Genomic DNA, 22,750 nt, shown 5'->3' with positions numbered 1-22,750 from the left:
GTCCTCTAATTCACTAATCCTTCCTTATGCCTCTTCAAATTTATTGTTGTAGGTTTCTATTGTTTTTTGTTTCATCTCTTCAATTGTGCCTTTCACTCCCATACGTTCTGTAATATGTTTTTTTCAAATCTTCAGTTCTTTGTGTTCGCACAATGTCTTCTTTATATTTTCCCTCAACTCACTGATTTGATTTTTTAAAAGATTTTTCATGCCTGTTTGACCATCCTGAATTAGTGGTTTCAACTCCTGTATCTCATTTTAAGTGTTGGTTTCTTTCTTTGAGCCATATCTTCGATTTTTCTGGTATTTTTTGCTGGCATCTAAGCATTTGATTTCCTTAATTAGTTTAATCAGGAGGTTATTTTCACTCATTTTCCTAAGATTTTCTTGCTGGATGGCTTTGTTCTCTGTCTGTTCTTTTGCATTCAGTTCAACTTATTCTAGACCTCTAGCTTAGGTTCTGTTTAACTGATCAGACTTTTTTTAGTTTTGTTTCTCTGCTTCTTGTCTCACCTATATGAAGCCATTATTTTTGAGGAGGGTCTCCTCAGATATTATAGACCGAAGTCAGGTTTTTCCAGATCAGATAGGTCCCACATCTCTGGAGGAAAGAGTAACCAGCATCAGTTTTCCCTGAGGGTGAGACCCAACAGGTTGTTAGACTTTCCTATGACGCCTCTAGACCCTGATTTTTTCTATCCTGCCCAGCATGTGGCACTTGTCTGCCCGAGGCTTCCCACCAGTGTAAAGTAATATGGTGCTTTTAATTTCAGCAGACTCTCCCTGTCTGGGGCATGACTGAAACAGAGGGAATGTTGTAGGATGACTTTAAGCACTTCAGTTTTCCAGTCCCTCATGCCTGAATTCCTTGAAGGAGGGATCCCACTGTAGATGGGTCCCATTTTTCTGTTGGGGAAGATACACTCTGTAGGGAATTAAATTTGTCTCTCAGACAAGCTTAATTATTCCCTTTTCTAGGGCAGTGCTGGAGTCTGAGAGTGCTTCCAGTTCTCTCTAATGAGCTATTAAAGCTCAGAAGAAGAGAAAAAAAACCTTTTCAGAAGTGGACCCCTGCACCTTGTATTTGTCAATCAAGAGCTTAAGTTGTCATGTGGCTCTATGTATCTCCAGATACATGTGCCCCCTTTTCTTAAGGTGCAGCCATTTTCCAGTATTTTGTGCTGTTCAACTTAAAAGGCCTCTGTGTTTGCTTATTTGATTGTTTTCTGTCAGCACTGCCCCCTCTGTGCCAGGGCAAAAACTCCTAATATCTCTAATTCTTACTCCAGGTTTATCTGTGCTGGGGACCTATTTTCAGTAGTCAGGATTTGTTAATTAATTCTGCAACTGGTGTTTGATTGAGCTAAGCTCTTGCTGCTAGTAAAGTTTGTTTACTTTCCCCTGTGGTAACCAGTCTGCCATGCCATAAGGGGAGGGGCGCTGGTCTCCATGGCTTGGGGGACTTACAGTTCCTTGTGGGGTCTCAGCCATTTCACCTGGTCCAGACTGGTGCACACTATGTGTCTGGTAACTAATGTTCCCCCAGCAGTTGTTCTGTACCACTCTTGGCTATTTACTAGCTGCTCTGGAAGATGAACTAAATTCCACAACTCACTATGCCACTGTGTTCTTAATTCTAATGAGAGAAATTTCCAGATTAACTTTATGTGATGGCACTATAATATTTAATATTGCAAAATTATTCTTATTTTATAGATTGAGCTATTATTTTTCTAATTCTTTCAGAAATTAATAATTTTGTGTTTTCCATCATATAGTGGCTCCCTGTAAATTAAATTAAAATAGGCTCCATTAATTTCTCTTTTGCCTCCTATAGTTTGTTTTTCTCAGTGTGTGAAGAATATTTATTTTTATGCTATATTGATATAAACACAAACAGAGGCTCCTTTTGTCATTGAATAGTTTCTCATTTTCTCTTTACAAAATTATCATAGGCCTGATGAGCTAGAAAACAAGCATGATCAAATTCTACTTGACCTCGTAGAGCCCTTTATTATTAAACCATTTCCAAGAACAAGGAACTTTGGGGAACAGTGACATGAAAACAACCCTGTCCTAATCTTTGAGATTATTACAATCTGGGGGGAAGAACAAAGTGTACTGTTGTTCTCAAAGTGTGGTTCAGGAGCAGCAATAATGGTATCACTAATAGCTTGTCAGAAATGTTCTTTCATGGACTCCACCCTGACCTAATGAAGCACAATCCTTGCAGACAAAGTCAAGAAAACTGTTGAACAAGGCCTACAAGAATGGGTGATTCTTGTTCCATTAAGATTTGAGAACCAATGCTATAATACAAGATAAATTATGACAAAGAAGTAAAAAAAAAATGTCTTAGCAGAGTTAGAATGTGGAAGAGGTTCCTTGTGATATAGATAAGAGAATGCTTCTTACACCTGAAGAGGAAGGTAAGGAAAGCTTTTACTGGACATGATGGTGATTAGCTATGTAGTAGCCAAGGAACTGTATACGCAAATTCCCAAGTCCAAGGAAATATGTATTCTGCCATTGTGTGGAGGAAGGTAGTGAAAATGAAAAGTCTAAAGCCATTAACAAAGAACTTCCAAGTACCATGGAAGAAAATATTTGATACTAGGAAAAGCAAGAAGAGGTCACATGGAGGGGTTTACGTAGAATTGGGTTAAAAAGGGTGATAACCATTTTCAATTGTCACGTAAACTAAAGACTGGGAAACATGTATTCAGAGTTCCAGAAATAAATGATACCCTCAAAATGATCTAATTAAACTCATTCTCCAGTGCATGAGTTCCTCTATAGCACATTGCATAAGAGTTTGTTGTACCTTCTCCTGGTTATACTGGATGTTTACTAGGATTCCCTTATACATAAAGAAGGCATCTTTATTAGTCAGGGTTCTCCAGCAAAGCAGAACCAACAGGAGATATCTATAAATCTGAGATTTACAAAAGTGCCTCATGCAGCCATGGGGACAAGAGAGTCCAAAATTCCTAGGGTAGATTACAATACTGGCAACTCCAATGAAGGCTCTCAACAAACTCCAGAGGAGAGTCTAACTGGCAGAAGAAGCAGTGAAAATTCTCTCTTCCCCCCTAAAACTCCCCAAGTGATTGAATGATCTCATTGCAACTTTTATATTTCAGCTGTAAGAGAAATTATAATCCATTCAATTGTATTGTAAAATGTCTGGCATGAGGTACTCCTAGATATTGAAAATAGAAAGGTGTATAGGAAAAATGCATCCAGAGAGCATAGAAATGATAAAAACTACTATAGAGAAAGAGGAGAAAGGGAGGAGAAGTAGAAGACAGGCCATGAGAGAGAGTAAATTTTATAGGGAAAAGCTGTAGCCTAAAATAGTGACTGCTATTGTGGAGCAAAAAATCATTCTCTAAGACCTATCATCTTCTAAAATAATCTTATTCCATGCTGTGAATGGAAACCATGGATCACTGATTAGGTATTTATAAATAATCTGAATGCATCAAGAATCAATTAAATATTAAGAGATTTGGATATAGTAAATTTATGTGAGGTTGATTTGTTTAATTCTTTTTTGGTACAGATTTTCATTACTTTGAATTGGTAAAAAAATCATTTCTTCAAATAACTAAGAAGTCATTTATGACGGAGGACATAAAATCATGTCATTTTCATAGAGCATCTTTCCTTAGATCATAGAATTAAGCTTTTTGTTTTTTGTGGGGTTTTTTTAGTGCTAATTTCACCTTAGAGCTCATTTCCCCTTCTTCACTTAATGGGATGGTTAATAATTGGTCAAGCTCACTCAGCTACTTAGTAAAAAAGTTGGGGCAAGAACAGAGTATTTGTCTTTCTTCTCTTTCTACTGTTCCATGTTGCTCCTTTCTAGACATTTGTTAATGGTCGTTGGCTACTCAGAGGTTAGGAGAAAAGTCTTCTGCTTTGCATTTTATATCTTAAATATTTGGCTTTATTTTGAGATAATGTTATTAAATAATTGATTAACTCAGTTAGTTTAAAATCTCAAAGAGTGCTTCATAAACCAGGATTATTATATGGCTAATAAGGAAAACCCAGAACATAAAATGTTTACCAAACGAGATAGAGAGAAACAGCCAGTAATTAAGTCTCTTTTGTGAATAAACAAGTGAAACTGCTCATTTGACCTTATTCATAATGTAATCATTATGTCTTTTCTAAGAGTTTTTCTATATTAAGAAATAAATTGCAGCAAAGTATTTCAGAAGTCATCACCAATAAGTGATTGAGCAATGACCACTGAAATATCTCAATCCTAGGTACTAAATTCTTTTAAGCACTAACAGAGAAATTCTTTAAAAGTAAACAGTCATAATTAAGACCCCAGCTTCACTATTTTATAAATATGGACACAAAATCTGTCACCTGTTCAATGTCAACTTTGCCTAGAGCACTTTGTGGGTTTCATTCAGCATATTTTCATCTCTTCATGCCTTGTTATCATTCATAACAAGGTCTGTGGCTCTCCTTACAGTGCATCATGTTACATGCTATTCAAATTTCTATATGTCTCAAGTTTGGTATGTGCAGAAATTTCCACATAGATTCTAAATATTTTAAAATGTGATGTAAAAGTCTCAGATTACCTCGTATCTTGTTATTCTGCAATTGCCCAACACCAGCCAATAAACCTAGTGCAAATCATCCAGAAAACCATGTTTGTTTGCTGGCACTTAAATCAACATTTAGAAACACATTTTGAAGATGCATATAATATCTAAAGAAACAGAATATCTACTCAGCAGCCTTTAAAAGCAAGGCTTACATCTAGAGGATGTGCTCCGTAAGTGTTTTCATTCATTCATTCAACTAGCAGTTATAGAATGGTCACTATATGCAAAGGACCTAATGGTATATACCACATAGAGCAAGAATTCTAACTACTTATAGAGAAAAGACACACATTATTCCACGTTAAAGCATGCAATAATGAGTCATATTAATAGCATATACAATAAAGGACTCTGGTAAATACCCTTATACCCTCAGGCATCTTAATTTTCTCATCTGCGAAATGAAGAATTTGGACTAAGTGGTAACTAAGGCTCCTCTCTAAGGCTGTCTTTCTGTCCAATCAGATGTAATAAAGTTTATATTGTCATTTGGAGCAAATGTCAACAAATATTCCTAGGTAATATTAGCAAAATAGATCCCAAGGTCAAAATCATTAATGGAGACAAAGAGAAATATTTTATAAAAGGATAATAGAAAAAATTAGGCTTTGAATCCATTCAGATATCGTTACAAATACCAACTCTGCCATCTTCCTGCTTTGTGATGCTCATAGCCTGCTTAGCCATTTTGAACCATCCTCATCTATAAAATGAGGCAAACTCTACCTAAATGAGATCGTGTATATAACATTGTCTGGCTCACAAAATAACTAGCAGAATAACTATTATGATAACTATTCTCTGCACATTATTTTCCCCTCTTTTTCTAAGTCCTTTAATGTTAACCATATAATTTTTCCTTCACAACTACTTTGTTGGCTGTTACTATTCTCATTCTGTATTTGGGGAAACTGAAGCACAAAAGGATTCAGTCACTGCCATAGGGAATATTGGGTAACAACTTCCATGTCTCTCCAAACAAAAAGGGAGGAAAAAGAGTCTAAGATGAGTTAAGTTGCCTGAACCATAAGTGTCAATATTTCATGACTATATTCAGCCTAACAGAGCCACTTACTTCCTTTTACATGTTGCTGAAAGTGGATGCATTGTGATATACATGTTCGTGTGTGTATATGTGCTGGAGAGAGGGGACAGCACCATGGAATTGGGATTTGTGGAAGGTATTCTGTGAATTACATTAAATATGTTTTTGGTCAGTAATATTAGAGAACTTTCAAAGAAACAAAAAATATTATTTTCATTAAGATGGTAGGGATTGAAAAAATAATAGAAATAAAACTCTTATAAGAGGGCTGTAACCTACCCAAAGGTAAAATATCCACCATCTAGTGACAGCACCAGGAATAAAACGTGATTCAAATATTTTGATTTTATACCACTATGATGTTGCTAAAATGCTTAGAAAGTCTCTATCACCTTGAACCTGAATCTGTTTATTTTTTTCCTGTGTGGTTTGTACCTTGTAGAGAGAAGCCTTCCAGTCTAACAACAAAGTAAACAACAATAAAAACCCTTCCTACTCTTAGGAAAACAGATGAGCTGGAAATTCTTCAGGACAACATGGCTTACGGTGGCCACATTTGTGAGTAGGAAGTTGTAAGTGTACATTTATGTAATGATCACGCCATGGAAGCTATGACACCTTTCTACTTAGCTCCCAAAAAGATGCCTGCAGGTCACACTCTCTTACAGAACCACTGCAGTTCTTTTTAAATTCAGCAGGTAGCTTTACAGCTGTGAATTTTCTGAACACAGATTAAATTATAGAAAACTGGTCTATATAGCATAACTTAGCTGCCTGTCACAACTCAGATCTAACTTCTATTAACTCTCTGCAGAAATGTCTGCGGCGGTTTTTATATGTTGGAAGGTTTAGAAAATAGTGCTCCAAAAACAGAGACTACTGATCTGCGATGAATAACTATTCTGCAGTGGGTTGCTCTGCTACAACTCTTAAGGAGTAAGATAACCTAGAAACAAGCAAAGAAACAGACAAATCTTGGGTGATCTGTATGTTTTTCCTCATTTATCTCCGTCTTAATTATAAAAAAGCCTATGAAAACCATAAAGATAATAAAGTTAGGTTTACACTAAGGAGATTTTTTTCATTGGCATAAACTCACAGGCCAAATGGGATGCTTATACTGACAAGAATCTACTTCTAAACAGAACAGGTGGTGACAGCCCATTTCTTAGAGAAGACTGCTGACTGTGCCTCCTGCTGTCAGTTCTTGCTACAGAACTCATCGACTCATCTCCACTATCAAAGGTATCACTCCACGTCATGCCAACTGCAAAGGGGTTATGGAAATTGGAAATAGTATGATAACATAAAATGAATGCATCTGAAGACTAAAATCTTCAAGGTCTTGTGTCTCCAAGCTTGTAAAGCAATTTTGTAGCCATTTGCACTAAGGTTATCTTTATAAAAAAAATAGTACTATTGCGTTAATATTTCCACTCTGTTCCTTGACAACATTGCTGAAAACTGTTGAATTTTTCAAATCAGATGAATCTTCTAACTTAGGTGTAAAAAGTCCCCTCATGGATGCTTTCCTATATAAAATTTTACATTGTATTTTACATGGAATGTGCTGCTAGTTGACAGATGCCCCATAGCTCTGATCTAATTAATATCCTGGAGATTCCAGCCATACTGTTTGCCCAAAAACCTTGGAATGATGTAATCAATTGTTGATCTGACATAAATGGAAATGTTCAGAAATTAAAATGCATTTTACAATGAGACTTATTGCCATTGCATTTCTTGTTTATAAAGTCAGATTCTCATTTTTACCGGTTTGTTTATTTTTAGGCTAATTTTATTGCAACATTACTGTACTGCTAGACATTATACTAAATGATTTACTTGTACTACTTCAAATTCTCACAAAAACTTTATGGATAAGTGTCAGGGATTGAACAAAAGATATGTAGAAATATAAATCTGCATTCTTGTGAGTGTGATGAACCATTCAAAAATAGAGCATTTGAGATATTATTAGTTAAGATGTAGATTCATTTGTGACTAGGAGCTTAAGACCATATTTAGATGAGGCCAAAATGAACCAGAGTGGACCTTAATCATATGGCTAAAGACCTTATAAAGAGAGGAAATCTAGACAGATGACTGATAGGAGAAATAGAAGACAGAAGTAGAATAAGCCAAGTATAGAAATTAACATTTGGCAAATATAGAAATGTAAGCCAAGGGACCCTAAGGATTACAGCAAGCCAGCACCAGAGCACTACAGACTCTGAGAGAAAGCATGGTTTGTCAGTACCATGAGGTTGGACTTCTAATTTCCAAAGCCATGAGTCAATAAAATCCTGTTGCTACCATTGTGTAGTATTTGACATAGCAGCCCTGGATAATTAAGAGAGTAGGTATGCTAGTGTCCTCATTTTTCTAAACAGAGAATGACGCTTAAAAGAAAGGCTAAACAGGTTTCTTAAGTATTGGGGTAGGATTTGTTTGTTTGATCCTATACTCTTTCTTATAACATAAGATTTCATTGTCTTCCAAGGTTCTTACAAATTTTGGCCTTCAAAGGAATAACAAATTTCTTATTTAAATTAGTTTTTAATATAGAACAGCTAATTTAGTAGGCAAGTTTTCTCAAATTATTTTTTTTAACTTTTTAAATTGTAACATACAAATACATACAAAGTAAAGAAAGACAAAAGCAATAATTTTCAAAGCACTCTTCAACATGTAGCTACAAGACAGATCCCAGAGTTTGTCATGGGCTCCAATTCCATCATCTCAGATTTTTCCTTCTAGCTGCTCCATAACCTTGGAGGCTAGAAGGACTAGATATACTTTTTATCATCATAATCCACTTTTTAATTTTTTTTGTGAAAATAGCAAATACATTAAAAAAAATTCAAAGCACAGCACAACAATTAGTTGCAGAACAGATTTCAGATTTGGTATGGATTACAATTCCACAATTTCAAGTTTTTACCTCTAGCAGCTCTAAGATACTGGAGACTATAAGAAATATCAATGTAATGATTCAGAATAATACCCATTTGTTAAACCCCACCATCTCTGTATAACTATACCATTAACTTTGATCTTTCTCCCACTCTTTAGGGGTATTTGGCATGCTTTTTCATGTTGGAAGGGGCTGTTCATCATATGGGGTATGGGGATGAAACTAGCTGATGTTCTGGAAAGGCTGAGCCCTCTAGGTTTCAGGACTTATCTGGTTCAGACACTTATTTGGAGGTTGTAGGCCTCTAGATAGTTACACTAGTGCATGCAACCTTTGTAGAATCTTATATATTGCCCTAGGAGTTCTTTAGGACTGACTGGAATGGTTTTGGTTGGGGTTTGGCAAGTTATGATAGGTATCTTGTGTGAGACTGACCTTCAGAGTAGCCTCTCGACTCTGCCTGAATTCTCTCAGTCACTAATACTCTATTTGTTGCACTTCTTTAACCCCTTTTTAGTCAGGACAACATTGCTGATCCCACAGTGCCAGGGCCAGGCTCATCCCTAGGAGTCACCTCATGCCACAGGAAGACTTTCACTTCTGGATGTCATGTGGCAGAGTTGGGCTTAGAGAGAGAGACAGGCCACATCTGAGCAAAAAAAGTGGTCCTCCAGAAGTAACTCTTAGGCACAGCTATAAGTAGGCTAAGCTTCTCTGCTGCATACATAAGCTTCACAACAGCAAGCCTCAAAATCAAGGGCTTGGCCTATTGATTTGGATGTCCCTAATGTTTGTCAAAGTTTCAAGGGTTTCTTTGGTGGTCAAGTTCAATAGTTTCATATTTTTTCTTCCATCCCTCAAACGCCTTGCCAATACTTTTTGATTATCTGCTTAATATATTCTGGGATATATCCAGGCATTACATTAAGCTATATAGGATTAAAGGCCCTCATTCTTATTCTGGGCTCCCTGTGTATAAATTGTTTAAATGATCTGTCTGGATAAATTGAGTTAGATTATGTGCTACAGAAAATTTAGGTTCTGGACAAAATAAACCTTTTTTCCTTTGATCTCAAAGAGTAGATGAGGTTCTAAAATATAGACAATGTCTTCTTTACCCTGTGTTCCAAATTTCCTTAATATCCTACCCAAACAGCTTCATTCTTATCTCTATAAACCATGTTATACTTATATAAACCAGCCTCTCAAAATCCAGAAATAATAATTACCACTCTTGGATGAAAAGTGACTGCTATAAGAGCTTACAATCTAGGCTCCTGTTTTCTTATAAGAATTTTCTAAATGAGACTATACAATAATTGCTCTTTTGTTTCTGGCTTATTTTGCCCCATCAAACAACCCACAGTTCCATTCACAATGTTGCATGCTTCACAACTTTGTTCCTTTTTTTAACAGTCCTATATTCAATCATCTGTGTGCATTATCAATCACCAATCTACTTCTCAGTCAGTTTATCTTTCAGCCACCTCCATTCATTAGGCATTACATATAATGTTCAAAGTCAGCAGTCCATCAACAATCTCAATTTTAGATAATTTCATTGTTCTCAAGAGAAAGATAACCAATAAATACACCCACACCAAATAAAAAATCTAAACCTCCCCTTAACTCTTATCTCTCCGTCCTTTATTTACCAACTGGTATTGCTGTAGTACTGTTGATATTTTCCTGTTAAACACAGCCCACAGTATGCAATAGCAGTTTTCCCCTATACCCCAAACTTATACACTCTTTGTACAAGAATCATACTTTTGAAGTAGTTCATGTAAAAACTTATTTACATCTCAAATTCTTTTAAGAATTTAAGTGTCACACACACACACAAAAGAACAACCCGCAAACTAACAAAATAAGTGGAAAAGCTTATCATAGATTTGTTTAGTATAAGAAATAGGAAAAAGGTTTTACTCATTAAATATTTAGCAACTTTTAAATATTTTGGTGCTGAAAATATTTTGATAAAATATCCAAAAAGTAAAAGAAGACCTAATAAATGGAGAGTTAAACTGTAAAAATGGTTTGGAAGAATTAATACTATTACAATGTTAGGTCTTTCAATCCTAATATAGAGAATTGATGTAATCCCAATCTGAATCTCAGTTATACTTTCTGTATAATGTCAATGAGTTCTAAATTGACATAGAAAGGCAAAGGAATTAGAAAAAGGACTTTTATTTAAAAAAAAATTAAAGAACTTTGGAAGCACAAAAATTAGAAAACAAACCACCAAATAAAAAGAAAAAGGGAAAATGTTTGAACGCAAACTTTATGAAAGAAGATACACAGATGATCAATAAGGATACATAACAACGCTCAAGGAATCAGGCAAGAAAATGAAATAAAAGTCATTTCAACTGGAAAGAAAGTGAAACTATCTCTAGTCATAGATGACATGACCTTGTATATGGAAAATCCTATGCAAGCCACTAAAAATATTGCAACTATCAAATTTATTCAGGATGTAGGATATAAGATCAATACACACATATACACGCAAAACAACTGCATTTCAATATACTGCAATGAACAATATGAAAACGAAATTAAGAAAAAAATCATTCACAACAGTATGAAAAAGAATAAAATATTAGGAATAAATTTAACAAAAGAAGTTCAAAACTTAGAAAACTACAAAACATTTTTGAAAGAAATTAAAGATCTAAATAAATGTTAACGCATCCCATATTCATGGCTGAAAGGATTAATATGGCTAAAATTATAATACTGCCAAATTTATCTACAAATTGTCTATAAAGTATTTAACTTCCCTGTACACAATTACACTCCTTCCAAAGAAAAATAATTGAAACATAAAGATGTACAAGATTTGTTTTTAAACTGTACAGTATCTTTTTTTGTATAGTTAACACACTACGGAATGTGTCTTTGGATTGCCCTGTCCTGGTAGTCTTTTCAATAGCCACTACGCTTGCATGGTACAGTATGGGGGTTATAAGTTGGCCTGGAAATTTAAAACATGTTCTTGTCGGTGCACAGTACAAATTAGTTATATATGGAAATGGTAGTTTTTTTTTCATTTATGGTTGTCTCTGATGCAGCTTATCTGAAATAATTATCATTCTGTTAACTGAATACCACTCTGTAATTGCCAAAAAAAAAAAAAAAAAGTGGCAGCTGTTTTGGTGACATTCTGAATGCTTCTAAGTAAATATAATTTTTTATTAAAAAAAAAAAAAGGATCAAGTATCTAGGTATAAACTTAACCTGGGATATAAAGGACCTGTACACAGAACACTACATAACAATGCTAAAAGAAATCAAGGAGACAAAAATAGGTGGAAAGACATTCCTTGTTCATGGATAGGAAGATTAAATGTAGTTAAGATGTCAAGTCTACCCAAGTTGTTCTACAGATTCAATACAATAACAGTTTAAACTCCAACAATGTACTTTGAAGACTTGGAAAAGCTAGATATCAAATTCATTTGGAAGGGAAAGAGACCTCGAATGGCTAAAAATATTCTAAAAGAGAAGAACAAAGTGTGTGGATTAACACTCCCAATTTTTAAGCTTATTATAAAGCCACAGTGGTCAAAACAGCATGGTGCTGGCACAAAGAAGTATTGACCAATGGAATAGAAACAAGAGAGGAAACATTCCATCAAATCTATGGTCAAATAATTTTTGACAAGGGCCCCCAAATCCATTGAATTGGTACAAAATAGTCTTTTCAATAAATGGGCATGGGAGAACTGGATATCAATAGCCAAAAGAATCAAAGAGGACGCTTACCTTACAGTCTATACAAAAATTAACTCAAAGTGAATCAAATACCTAAATACAAGAACCAGTACTATAAGCCAAAAGAATCAAAGAGGACGCTTACCTTACAGTCTATACAAAAATTAACTCAAAGTGAATCAAATACCTAAATACAAGAACCAGTACTATAAGACTCCTAGAAGAAAATATAGGGAAACATCTTCAAGATTGAGTAATAGCAGGTAGCTTCCTAAACTTTGTATCCAATGCAAAAGGAATAAAAAAAAAAAAAAGATAAATGGGAACTCCTCAAAATCAAATGCTCTTGTGCCTCAAAAGACTTTGTCAAAAAGGTGAAAAGGCAACCAACTCAATGGAAGAAAATATTTGGAAATTATATATCGTATAAAAGTTTGCTATCCTATACACATAAAGAAATCATACAACTCAACAACAAAAGAACAGCCCAATCTATAAAATGGGTAAAAGATAGGAATAGACATTTTTCCAGACAGCAAATACAGAGGGCTAAAAAGCACATGAGATGTTCATTTTCATTAGCTAAAAAGGAAATGCAGATCAAGACTACAATCAAATACCACTTCACACCTATAAGAGAGGCTGCTATTAAACAATAAGGAAACTACAAAAGATGTGGAACAATTGGGACACTTACACATGCTGGTGGGAATGTATAATGATACAGCTGCTATGGAAGACAGTTTGGCAGTTCTTTAGAAAACTAAATATCACGTTGCCCTATGACCTGGTAATACCACTACTCAATATATACCCAGAAGAGCTCAAAGCAGTGGCACAAACAGATATTCACACAGATGTTGATAGAAGCATTATTCACAATCACCAAAAGATGGAAACAATCCAAGTGCTCATCAACAGAGGAGTGGATAAAATAAAATGTGTTATATACATACAATGGAATATTATGCAGAAGTTAGATGAAATGACATCCTGAAGCATATGACAACATGGATAAACCTTGATGACATAATGCTAAGTGAAATAAACCAGATACAAATGGATAGATACTGTATGATTTCACTTTTATTACCTTGGGTAAACTCAATGGCTTCTAATACAAAATATAGAGGACCTACAGATGCACAGAAGCTAGAGATGGGTGAATAGTTAGCTAATGAGGTTGAACTTAAATGTACAGGAATGGATAGAAGTGAAGGCAGTTCATTAGTGGGTCTATAAGTCATATTGCTATATTGAAGGTGAACATGACTGAAAGGGGTTGTATAGAGCCATGTATCCCAACCAATTAATACTACAAACATAAATAAGTTCTTATATGAACTATTTCAAAGGTATGAATCTTGTACAAAGAGTAAATAATAACAGGATATAGGGGCAATACTGTTATTGCATGCTATGGGCTATGCTTAACAGGAAGACAGCAACAGTACCACAGCAATATTAGAGGTAAATAATTAGGGGGGAAGGACAAGAATTAAGGGGAAGTTTGGATTTTCTATTTCATAAGGGTGTGTTTATTTCTTATTTTTCTCTTGGGAGCAATGAAAGTTGTCTAAAATTGAGAGATTATATAACAAAGTGTTTATAACATGAAAGATGGATTGTTAACTTTGGATATTATTCCTGATGCCCAATGAATGGAGGTGGCTAAAGGATATACTGACAGACAAGTTAGAATGGTGAACTGTAATGATCAAATATTGTGCTGCTACAGAAAGGAACAAAGTTGTGAGGCATGCAACGATGTGAATAAACTTGGGGGACATTATGCGATACAAAATAAGCCAGAAACAAAAGAGCAAATATTGTATGGTCGCATTTAGATTATACTTATTAAAAAAGCTGGGACCTAGATTGTAAGCTTTTATAGGAGTCACATTTAGTCCAGAGCAATAATTGTTATTTCTAGATTTTGAGAGGCTGTGCCATATATGTGTAACCTTGTATATCCCAGAACTCTGGGTACCTGTGTGACACCTAAGACTCAGAGTAGGAGTTCTGCAGGTCTGGAAGTCAGCATTGCAACATAATACAAAAATGTTAAAGAAACTGAAAATGAGATCAGGCTTCAATTAGAGATAAGAATGAAGCCAATCAGGTTGTGACTAAGGGTAAGGACATTGGGTTTATTTTAGAACTTCACTTATTCTATGAGACCAAAGGAAGAGAGGTTTATTTTGTCCAAAACCTAAATTTCTGCAGCACATAATCTAAATCAATCTGTCTGGATAGATCATTTAAACAACCCAAACACATGGAGCCCAGATTGGGAATGAGGGCTTATAATTTGATATCACTTAATGTAATACCTGTATACATCCCAGAGTATGTTAAGGAGATAATTACAAAATATTAACAAAGTCCCTTGAGGGATGTGAGAAAAAATATGGAGCCATTAAACTTTACCACTGGAGAAACTCCTGATACTGTCTCAAACATTAGGGACTCCCAAGTCATTAGGCCAAACCCTGGATCTTATAGCTTGCTCTTGTGAAGTTTATTTATGTAGTAGAGAAGCTAAGTCTACCTATAGTCATGCCCAAGAGTTACTTCCAGAGGACCTCTTTTGTTGCTCAGATGTGGCCTCTCTTTCTCTCTAACCCCAACTCTGTAAGTAAAATAATTACTCTCCCCACTATATGGAACATGATATTCAGTGGTGAATGTCTCCCTGGCAACATGGGATATGATTCCCAGGGATGAACCTGGCCCTGGCACCAAGGGATCAACAATGCCTTCCTAAACAAAAAGGGGAAAAGAATTATAACAAAATAAGGTATCAGTGATAGAGAGAGTCCAAATAGAATTGAGAGGCTATTCTGGAGGTTACTAGTACACAATCTTCAGCTAGACATTGCTATTTATCATGGTTTATCAAACCTCAATCAAAACCCTTCCTACCAACTCTAAAGAACACCTAGGGTTCCATCTGAGATTCTACAAAGGTTCCACACACACTGATTACTTTCCAGAAACCCACAACCTCCAGATGGGTTCCTAGGCCAGATAAGTTCTGAAACCCAGAGGGGCCAGCCTCTCCAGAACATCAACTAGTTTCATCCCCCTATTGCATATTATTGGCAACCCTTTCCAACATATAAAATTTAGGATGAGCATAGTCCAAATACCCCTAAAATTGGGAGAAAGAACTAAGGAAAAGGTGGAGTTATAACAGAGAAGATAGGATTTAACAAATGAGTATGACACTTGAATCATTATATTGATATTTCTTTTAGTCTCCAATTTCTTAGAGCAGCTAGAAAGAAAATCCTAAAATTGTGGAACCTTAACCCATACCAAACTCTGAAACTATTCTATACTAACTGATGTGGTGTGCTTTGAAATTTATTGCTTTTTTGTATATATGTTATTTTTCACAATAAAAATTTTGAAAATTTGAATAAAATAAAAAAAAACACAATGAGATGCAACTTCACACTCACTGCAATAGCTATTAATAAAAAAAGTAAAAGACAATAATAAGTATTGTCAAGGATGTGGAAAAATGTGGAACTCTCATACACTGCTGAGGAAAATTTAAAAGGGTGCCAAAATTTTGGAAAACATTGTGACAGTTCATCAAAATGTCAAGCACAGAGTTGCTATCTGACTGAGGAATTCCACTCCTAGATATAAACCCAAGAGAAATGAAAGCATATGCCCACACAAACCTGAACAGGAATGTATATTAACATTATTCATAATGGCAAAAAGTAGAAATAATCCAAATGGCCATCAAGTTATGAATGAATTCCATAATATAAAATATAATTTGCCCATAAAAGTGAAATATTGATACATGCTATACATGGATGACATTGAAAGTGTTATGCTGAGTAAAAGAAGTCAGTCACAAATGATCATGATTATATTATTCCATTTATATGAAATGTCCAGAACTGGCAAATCTATAGCAACAAGTAGATTAGTGGTTCCTTAGGAATGGAGAGATGGGCAAAATGGAGGAAGTGATTGCTAAAGGATATGGGGTTCCTTTTGGGTGATAAAATAGATTGCAGTAACAGTTCAGAATTCCATTGAATTGTACACTTCAAATGGGTGAATTGTAGGGTTTTGTAACAGCTCAATAAAGCTGTTATAAAAGAAGATGTTCAACACTATTATTAATTAGAGAAATGCAAATTAAAACCTTACGGAGATATCACTATACACATATTAAAACAATTGCTTTTTAAAGTTGACAATAGCAAGTGCTGACCCATGGGAATGCAAAATAATCTAGTCATTCTGGAAAACAATTTGGCAATCCCTTATGAATTAAATGACACAGCAAATTAACTTCTGGGTGGATATCTACCAAAAGAACAAAAATCTATGTTCACATAGAAACCTGTACACTTATTCCCGGATCTCAAATTTGCCAGTATTTCTAGCTCTAAAATATGCCTCTTTCCCTCATTTTCTTCTCCTACTTTAACTATTAACTTTTTATTTTAAAATAATTCCAAACTTACAAGACAGCTGCAAAGATAATACAACCCCTCTACAAAGAACTTCAACACACCTCCACCCCCACCTAAAATACCCAGACCCACCCATTTTAACATTTTGCCACCACCTTTGCCTATTCTGTTTTCTTCTTTTCTCTTCTCTTCTCTTTCCATTCTTTTGCAAGTATTCTTTTTTTAAAATTTTCCTTCCAAAGATTTATTTGGGAAGAGGTTACCTGAATTCCCAAATTCCATTGACAACTTAATCAGATAATTTTCAAGTATATTGTAGTAGTTCAACTCTCTTATTCAACTTTCAAATATAGATAACTAAGTAATTGTTTTTCTGTACCATTAACAGGCCAAAAGTCGCAATGCGCAAAATACCCTGCTGAAATTATGTTCCCAAAGTTTGATATACAATTAGGTGGTATGTAAAACTTCTTTGAAATTGGAAATCTCCCAATATTACTCTCCATGATAGTATTTGCTGAAGAGTTAATAAATAAACACTGACAATTACTTAAGAATAATCCTATGCCTAGAACCAAATTTGTTCTAATTACTAGTCTGACCATGCAAATTGGGGCTAATTTATAACTTTTAATCTAATTCTATACCACTCAATTAAAAACTTTATAGTGAGTCTAAAACCTGGTTCTGTTTTTATCTTTTGTGTTTTAAAATAGATGGAATTTCAGTTTGCTAATCTTAATAGAATGCAATGTACCAGAAATGGATTGAATTTTATAAAGGAATTTAGTAAGTTACAAGTTATAATTCTAAGGCCATGAAAATATCCAAATTAACACATCAACAAAAGGACACCTTCACTTAACAAAAGCCAATCATGTCTGGGGTTTCTCTGTCACATGGGAAGTTACATGGCACCATCTGCTGTCCTCTGCCAGCTTCTGAGTTCAAATAGCTCTCTCAGCTTCTGGCATCTCCTGGGGTATTTCCGTCTGCATCTCCAAAAGTCTCTCTGTTCCCAAAAATGTCCCTCTCCAATAAGCAGATTTAAGATCCACTTTAAATGGGTGGGGTCACATCTCCATGGAATGAACTTAATCAGAAGTTTCCAACCACAAATGGGTGGGTCACATCTCTATGGAAACAACCTAATCAAAAGGTCCCACCCAACAACAGGTGTCCCCCCACAAGATTGGATTAAAAGAACATGGCTTTTCTGAGGTACACAATAGTTCAAACCAGCATAAATGGGATCCAATTCTTTGCTTAAGTGACTTTAGCAAATTACTAAATATCTCTGGAATTCAGTTTCATTCTCTGTAAAGAGAAGATGAAGGATTAATCTTCATTTCTGGCATGCCATAATTTTAGAAACCAGAGAGAAGTTCTTTTATTTGTCATATATATGTAGGAACTTGATGGTGGGTGGAGGCAGGTGGTTAACCCGAAGTACCGGAGGAGTAGCAATTTTATGGTTTTTACTGGGCAAGAATAACTTTTTTGTTTTCAAAATCATAAGTGTTCCAAATAGCAAGATGGAAAATTCATAAACAAACCTTTAAAACATGGAAGGAACTCACTGTGCTTTTAGGTGAGGTTTTTAAGGGTCAAGTTCAGCCATGTCTTTTTAACTGGAAAGAGATTAAGATGCAGACCAGTTTATAACCCAAGGAGTGAGTGTATGCTCCATTCTGCATAAGCAAAATCATGCCTGACTTAGCTAAACTATTTCTTCCCTACCAAAAGAGGAGAACTGCCAAGATGCTCACGAAGAACAGTTGTTGCTTTGTGTACAACTGTAAGTATGGGTTTTTTTGTTTTTTTTTTAATTTTAATTTGTTCTTTTTGAGGGGGAAAAGAAAAAGAATGGGTTGGGATTCTAAAAGCTTTATTTATTTAAAAGTGAAAATATCCTTATTTTATAACAGATGATCAATTACAGCAACATATGACACTTGAACAATATTCTGTCAAACAGCAAGGATATTAGCAGAACTGATGGCAATCAACACTTCTTGCAAACAGCAACAGTCCTTTCTGAAGCTCTCTCTTGGCACTGGAGATTTGCTAAATCTGGCTTGCTGCTTGCCATTTTGTGAGTGGGAACAATAAGCTTTGTAGGTTGGGGGGGAAGTATAATTAAATATCCACCCACTTCTCCTTTTTTGATGAAAGGCTCCCATGAAACCTACTAAAATAAGGCGCATCAAGACAGATGAATTTTTGATGAGTAAGTTGAAGTATTGAACAAGCTGGCTTCACTGGAGAAGAACTTCTGTAATTCATAGAAATTTTTTTCTGGCCTAGATCATTAACATCATTATATATAATAGAAATTTATATGGTAAAAATTTAGGGGGAAAAGTAAAGACTTTAGTTGTTAGGCTGATAATAATTATAGTATTCAGCATACACTGATTTGCTAAGAACAAATTGTAATATGATTCAAAAATAATAGTGGAGTTTTAATTATAAAGATTAAATAATCATCATTAAAATATTAATAAGCATTTACTGAATGCAAAGCCATTCTACCAGTAATAGTTAAATCATCAAATTAAAGCTACAAAGTATATGTCTAGGGTGGAAAAAATACTTTAAATATGCTATTTACTTGTCACAAAATCCTCCTGAAGGAGATTTGAAGCAAGTTTATTGTGTCTGTTCTTTTATGATTAACGATAATTGAATTTATTATTGCTATTATTTTAAACACCCAGGTAGAGTAAAAGTAGGGAGATACTCCATTAAGTAATTAGACTCAGGCCTACATCTTAAGTCTGGTTTCTGGAGTCACCAACATGAACCAAAGAAAAGACAAATGTCATTTGAAAAGAAAGAGATATGGGTTGGTATTATTTGTTTTTTCATTCAAAATAAATTTACTAAACACTAGCTGTGTAGTGTTTTTTATAGGAGTCTCAAAGAAATAAAAGATAAAATATTTAGCTTCAAAATTAATGAATATTTTAAGATAAAATTCATATGTTTAACCTTCTGTCCAATAGGTATTATTGGTGGAGACCATTACAGTAAATGGTGCCATCAGTTGCCATCAGGGCAAAATCAAAGTACCAAGAGCATAATTCAATGAGTATATTTATCATTAATCACCAATCACTATGCTATGATGATTTTTTAAATGTCACCCTTTAAACTCCTGCTTCTCATTCCCACCTCAGCTTGGAGGATCCAAAAACACATAGTTAAGTTACATGCTCCAAGTAGGAAAAATTTTTCCTAATGGCAGTTTAGTTCACCATAACTAAGATAAAATTAGCCACTAGGTTCTTCTTATTATTATTTTAACTATTATGAATATATAGGAAAATCACCTAACCTGCGAGCAGTATACTTGAGAATCACTTTCACTTTCTCCCATGTCAATATCTCTTAGGAAACTAGAAGTATTTCAATTGAAAAAAAAAATGATTGTGGGATAATAGAATTCTAGAAATTGGTAGTGACCTTAAAAAATTATCTTGTTTAATTCCTTCATTTTATAGACAAAGCAAACAAAGCCCTAAGAAAAGAAGTATGGTAGATGAAAGATGGCCACAAACACTTTGCTAGTCCTTCCATTGAAAGATGAAGACTAATCACCACCTCCTGCATCTGCCTGGGTTCTGTGATTGCTTTGATCAACAGAATATAGAAATCATGTTCTGCCTATTTCTGAGTCCAGCCCTGAAGAGAATGGCAGTTTTTACTTCCTATCTCTTGCTTGCATTTAGAACTTTACACTGACTATGCTGTGAGAAACCCAAGCCACATGGAGAGGCCATTTAAAGAGCTTCATTAATAACCACAGCTAAACTTCCATGCTGACAACTTACACTTCAAACGAATGTGATACCTTGTATGGCAAGCCCAGTAATACCTCCAAAGGACTCCAACTGCAACCAGTATCTGAAGCAATCACACAAGACACTCCAAGTGAGAATTGCCCAGCTATGCCTGTTCTACCCACAGAATGAAGAAAGATAATAATAAATGGTTGTTTTAAACCACTAAGTTTGGGACTGATTTGTTAGGGAGGACAGCTAAGTGGAACAGAAAGTATAGTAGAGCAAAATTTCAAATACCAGAGTCAGAACTAGAACACAGATCTTCTGACTCCCAAACTAGCATAATTTTATTATAATGTATTAAAGGAAAATAGTGTTGAATAAAACCCATTCTCAGTCTCCAATAGCTCATAATTCAAAAATCTTCAATGATGTTAATATCCACATGGAATAATACATTTTCAAATAAACATTTAAAACAGATTTTTATAGCTATGTCTACATAACAGTAAACCACCATTTAGTAATAAGTTAAGATAATATTTCCCAAGTGTCCACTAAAGGCAGTATCTTAGTAGCAAGTATTATGAAAGAAAAAGTTCCCAAGGTAAAATAACAGGGAAACTCTGGTTTAAATTACAGTGAAGAAATCTCTTTACTTCAGGACTTTTCAGGAATGTAAATTTCACAGATTAGCTCTAAATAGATATGTTTCCAAAAACTACTTGACTAAGGAACCATTTTCATTCAGTACCTTATGAGGTGTGTATTTCAAAAAAAAAAAAACTACACTGACAGGTAGGAAATGGGATTCAATGCCATTAGCAGAAACCAAATTTTACTTTCAGAACATCTCACTAAAAATTTTTCATAATTTTGTGCCTTCAATTTAGAGGAAACATTTTCATACAAAAACTTTATGATTGTCAGGAGTTACACATAGTTAGCTGCCTATCATGACCACCTTCCTCTGCTCTGTCCGCTTACTTGTAGCATTCTCTTGTAGGAATAGTTAATAAATATTTGAAGAATGAATGCATTGAAATAAATACATGAATAAATAAAATGGACAAATAATAATACATTGAATTAATTGATTAAAATCATACACCTGGAATTCAGCTCCAATTCTAATTAGCCTGGTTTGGATTTTGTACTTTTATTTCCACTTAAGGCCAATGGGAGTTGTAACATCTATTCAATCTCCCTCATAGTATTCTCAGGAAGTTCAAAATAAATTCTAAAATTGGAGGATGGGGTCAGTTTTGGGGCTAAAATGAACTTAGAAATCATCTATTCATTAACACCTTTCATTTTCTAATGCAGAGACTGGGATCGAGAAAGAGTAAGCTTATAGTACAAATGCGAACTACACTGAAACCTCCTTCCCAATGGATCCACATTAAAGATGTTTTCAGTACATTGAGACTCTAACTAGGATGGTAATTATTTCTTACAAGTCTTACAGGCAATTTGGGCTAGAAAACATATTTCATCACAGAGTTCATGGCTGGTGATAGGCAGGTATGACAGTCAAAACATTTAATAAACAGTAGCAATCAACTCTGATAACAGAATAGTCATCAATAAACAACTGATACAACCATACTAATAGGTACCAGCTGAACATTAGCTCTGGTATACAGATCAGGTAAATCACACTTTCCCCCTTCCTTACTACTGACTCCTGGCTTTCTTCTCTCTCATTCTGGTCCTCTCTTATACCATGGCTGCCTTCCAGATGTCCATAATATAATAGGCTCCATTACCTTTCTCCTGGGGATCTTCCAACACATCATGATTCCTCCAGCAGTATGCCACCCTCCTCCCAAAACCTCAGAGCATTCCCTTGTTTCCATAGGAACTGGAGTTTAACCATCTCCTCTGGCCTCTATTGGGGCACAGCCCAATCCACTCCCTCATTTAATTATTCATGGATATCTCTACTCCTTTGTGTACTATATTCTTGTCCTACAGTCATATTAGATAGCTGAATACAATTGAAAAGTTGAATGAGAAATACTGCCATGAAAAAATGGTAGAAAAATCGTAAAACGGTGTGTTAGCATATTTGTTACTTTAAATCAAAATGCTAAAAAACCATTTGTAAAAATAAAGCAAAGAGCGGCTTCATTTAACAATTTATTTGGTCTAAAAGTACATATTTAAAGAAAAAAAATGAAACTTAGCATAGT

General features: G+C 34.8%; 1 protein-coding gene across 14 annotated transcripts in view; it reads right to left on the bottom strand.

Moving 5' to 3' along the window:
• Positions 1-22,750, bottom strand: part of CTNNA3 (catenin alpha 3) — a 1,849,311-nt gene that overhangs the window by 824,582 nt on the left and 1,001,979 nt on the right. Inside the window, exon 1 of one of the 14 annotated variants that reach the window (XM_077125151.1) lies at positions 22,325-22,429. The exons of 12 other annotated variants lie outside the window; for them this stretch is intronic. In XM_077125151.1, the coding sequence (XP_076981266.1) occupies positions 22,325-22,414 (90 nt within the window). In that variant the 5' untranslated portion in view covers positions 22,415-22,429. Of the gene's footprint in view, positions 1-22,324; positions 22,430-22,750 lie in introns of those variants that run through there. One more of the 14 variants, XM_077125154.1, reaches the window with a different exon arrangement.

Source organism: Tamandua tetradactyla, chromosome 13 (genome assembly GCF_023851605.1).
Source record: "Tamandua tetradactyla isolate mTamTet1 chromosome 13, mTamTet1.pri, whole genome shotgun sequence".
Lineage (NCBI taxonomy): Eukaryota > Metazoa > Chordata > Mammalia > Pilosa > Myrmecophagidae > Tamandua > Tamandua tetradactyla.
The sequence above is the reverse complement of the archived record's forward strand: the minus strand, read 5'-3'. Positions and strand labels throughout refer to the sequence as shown.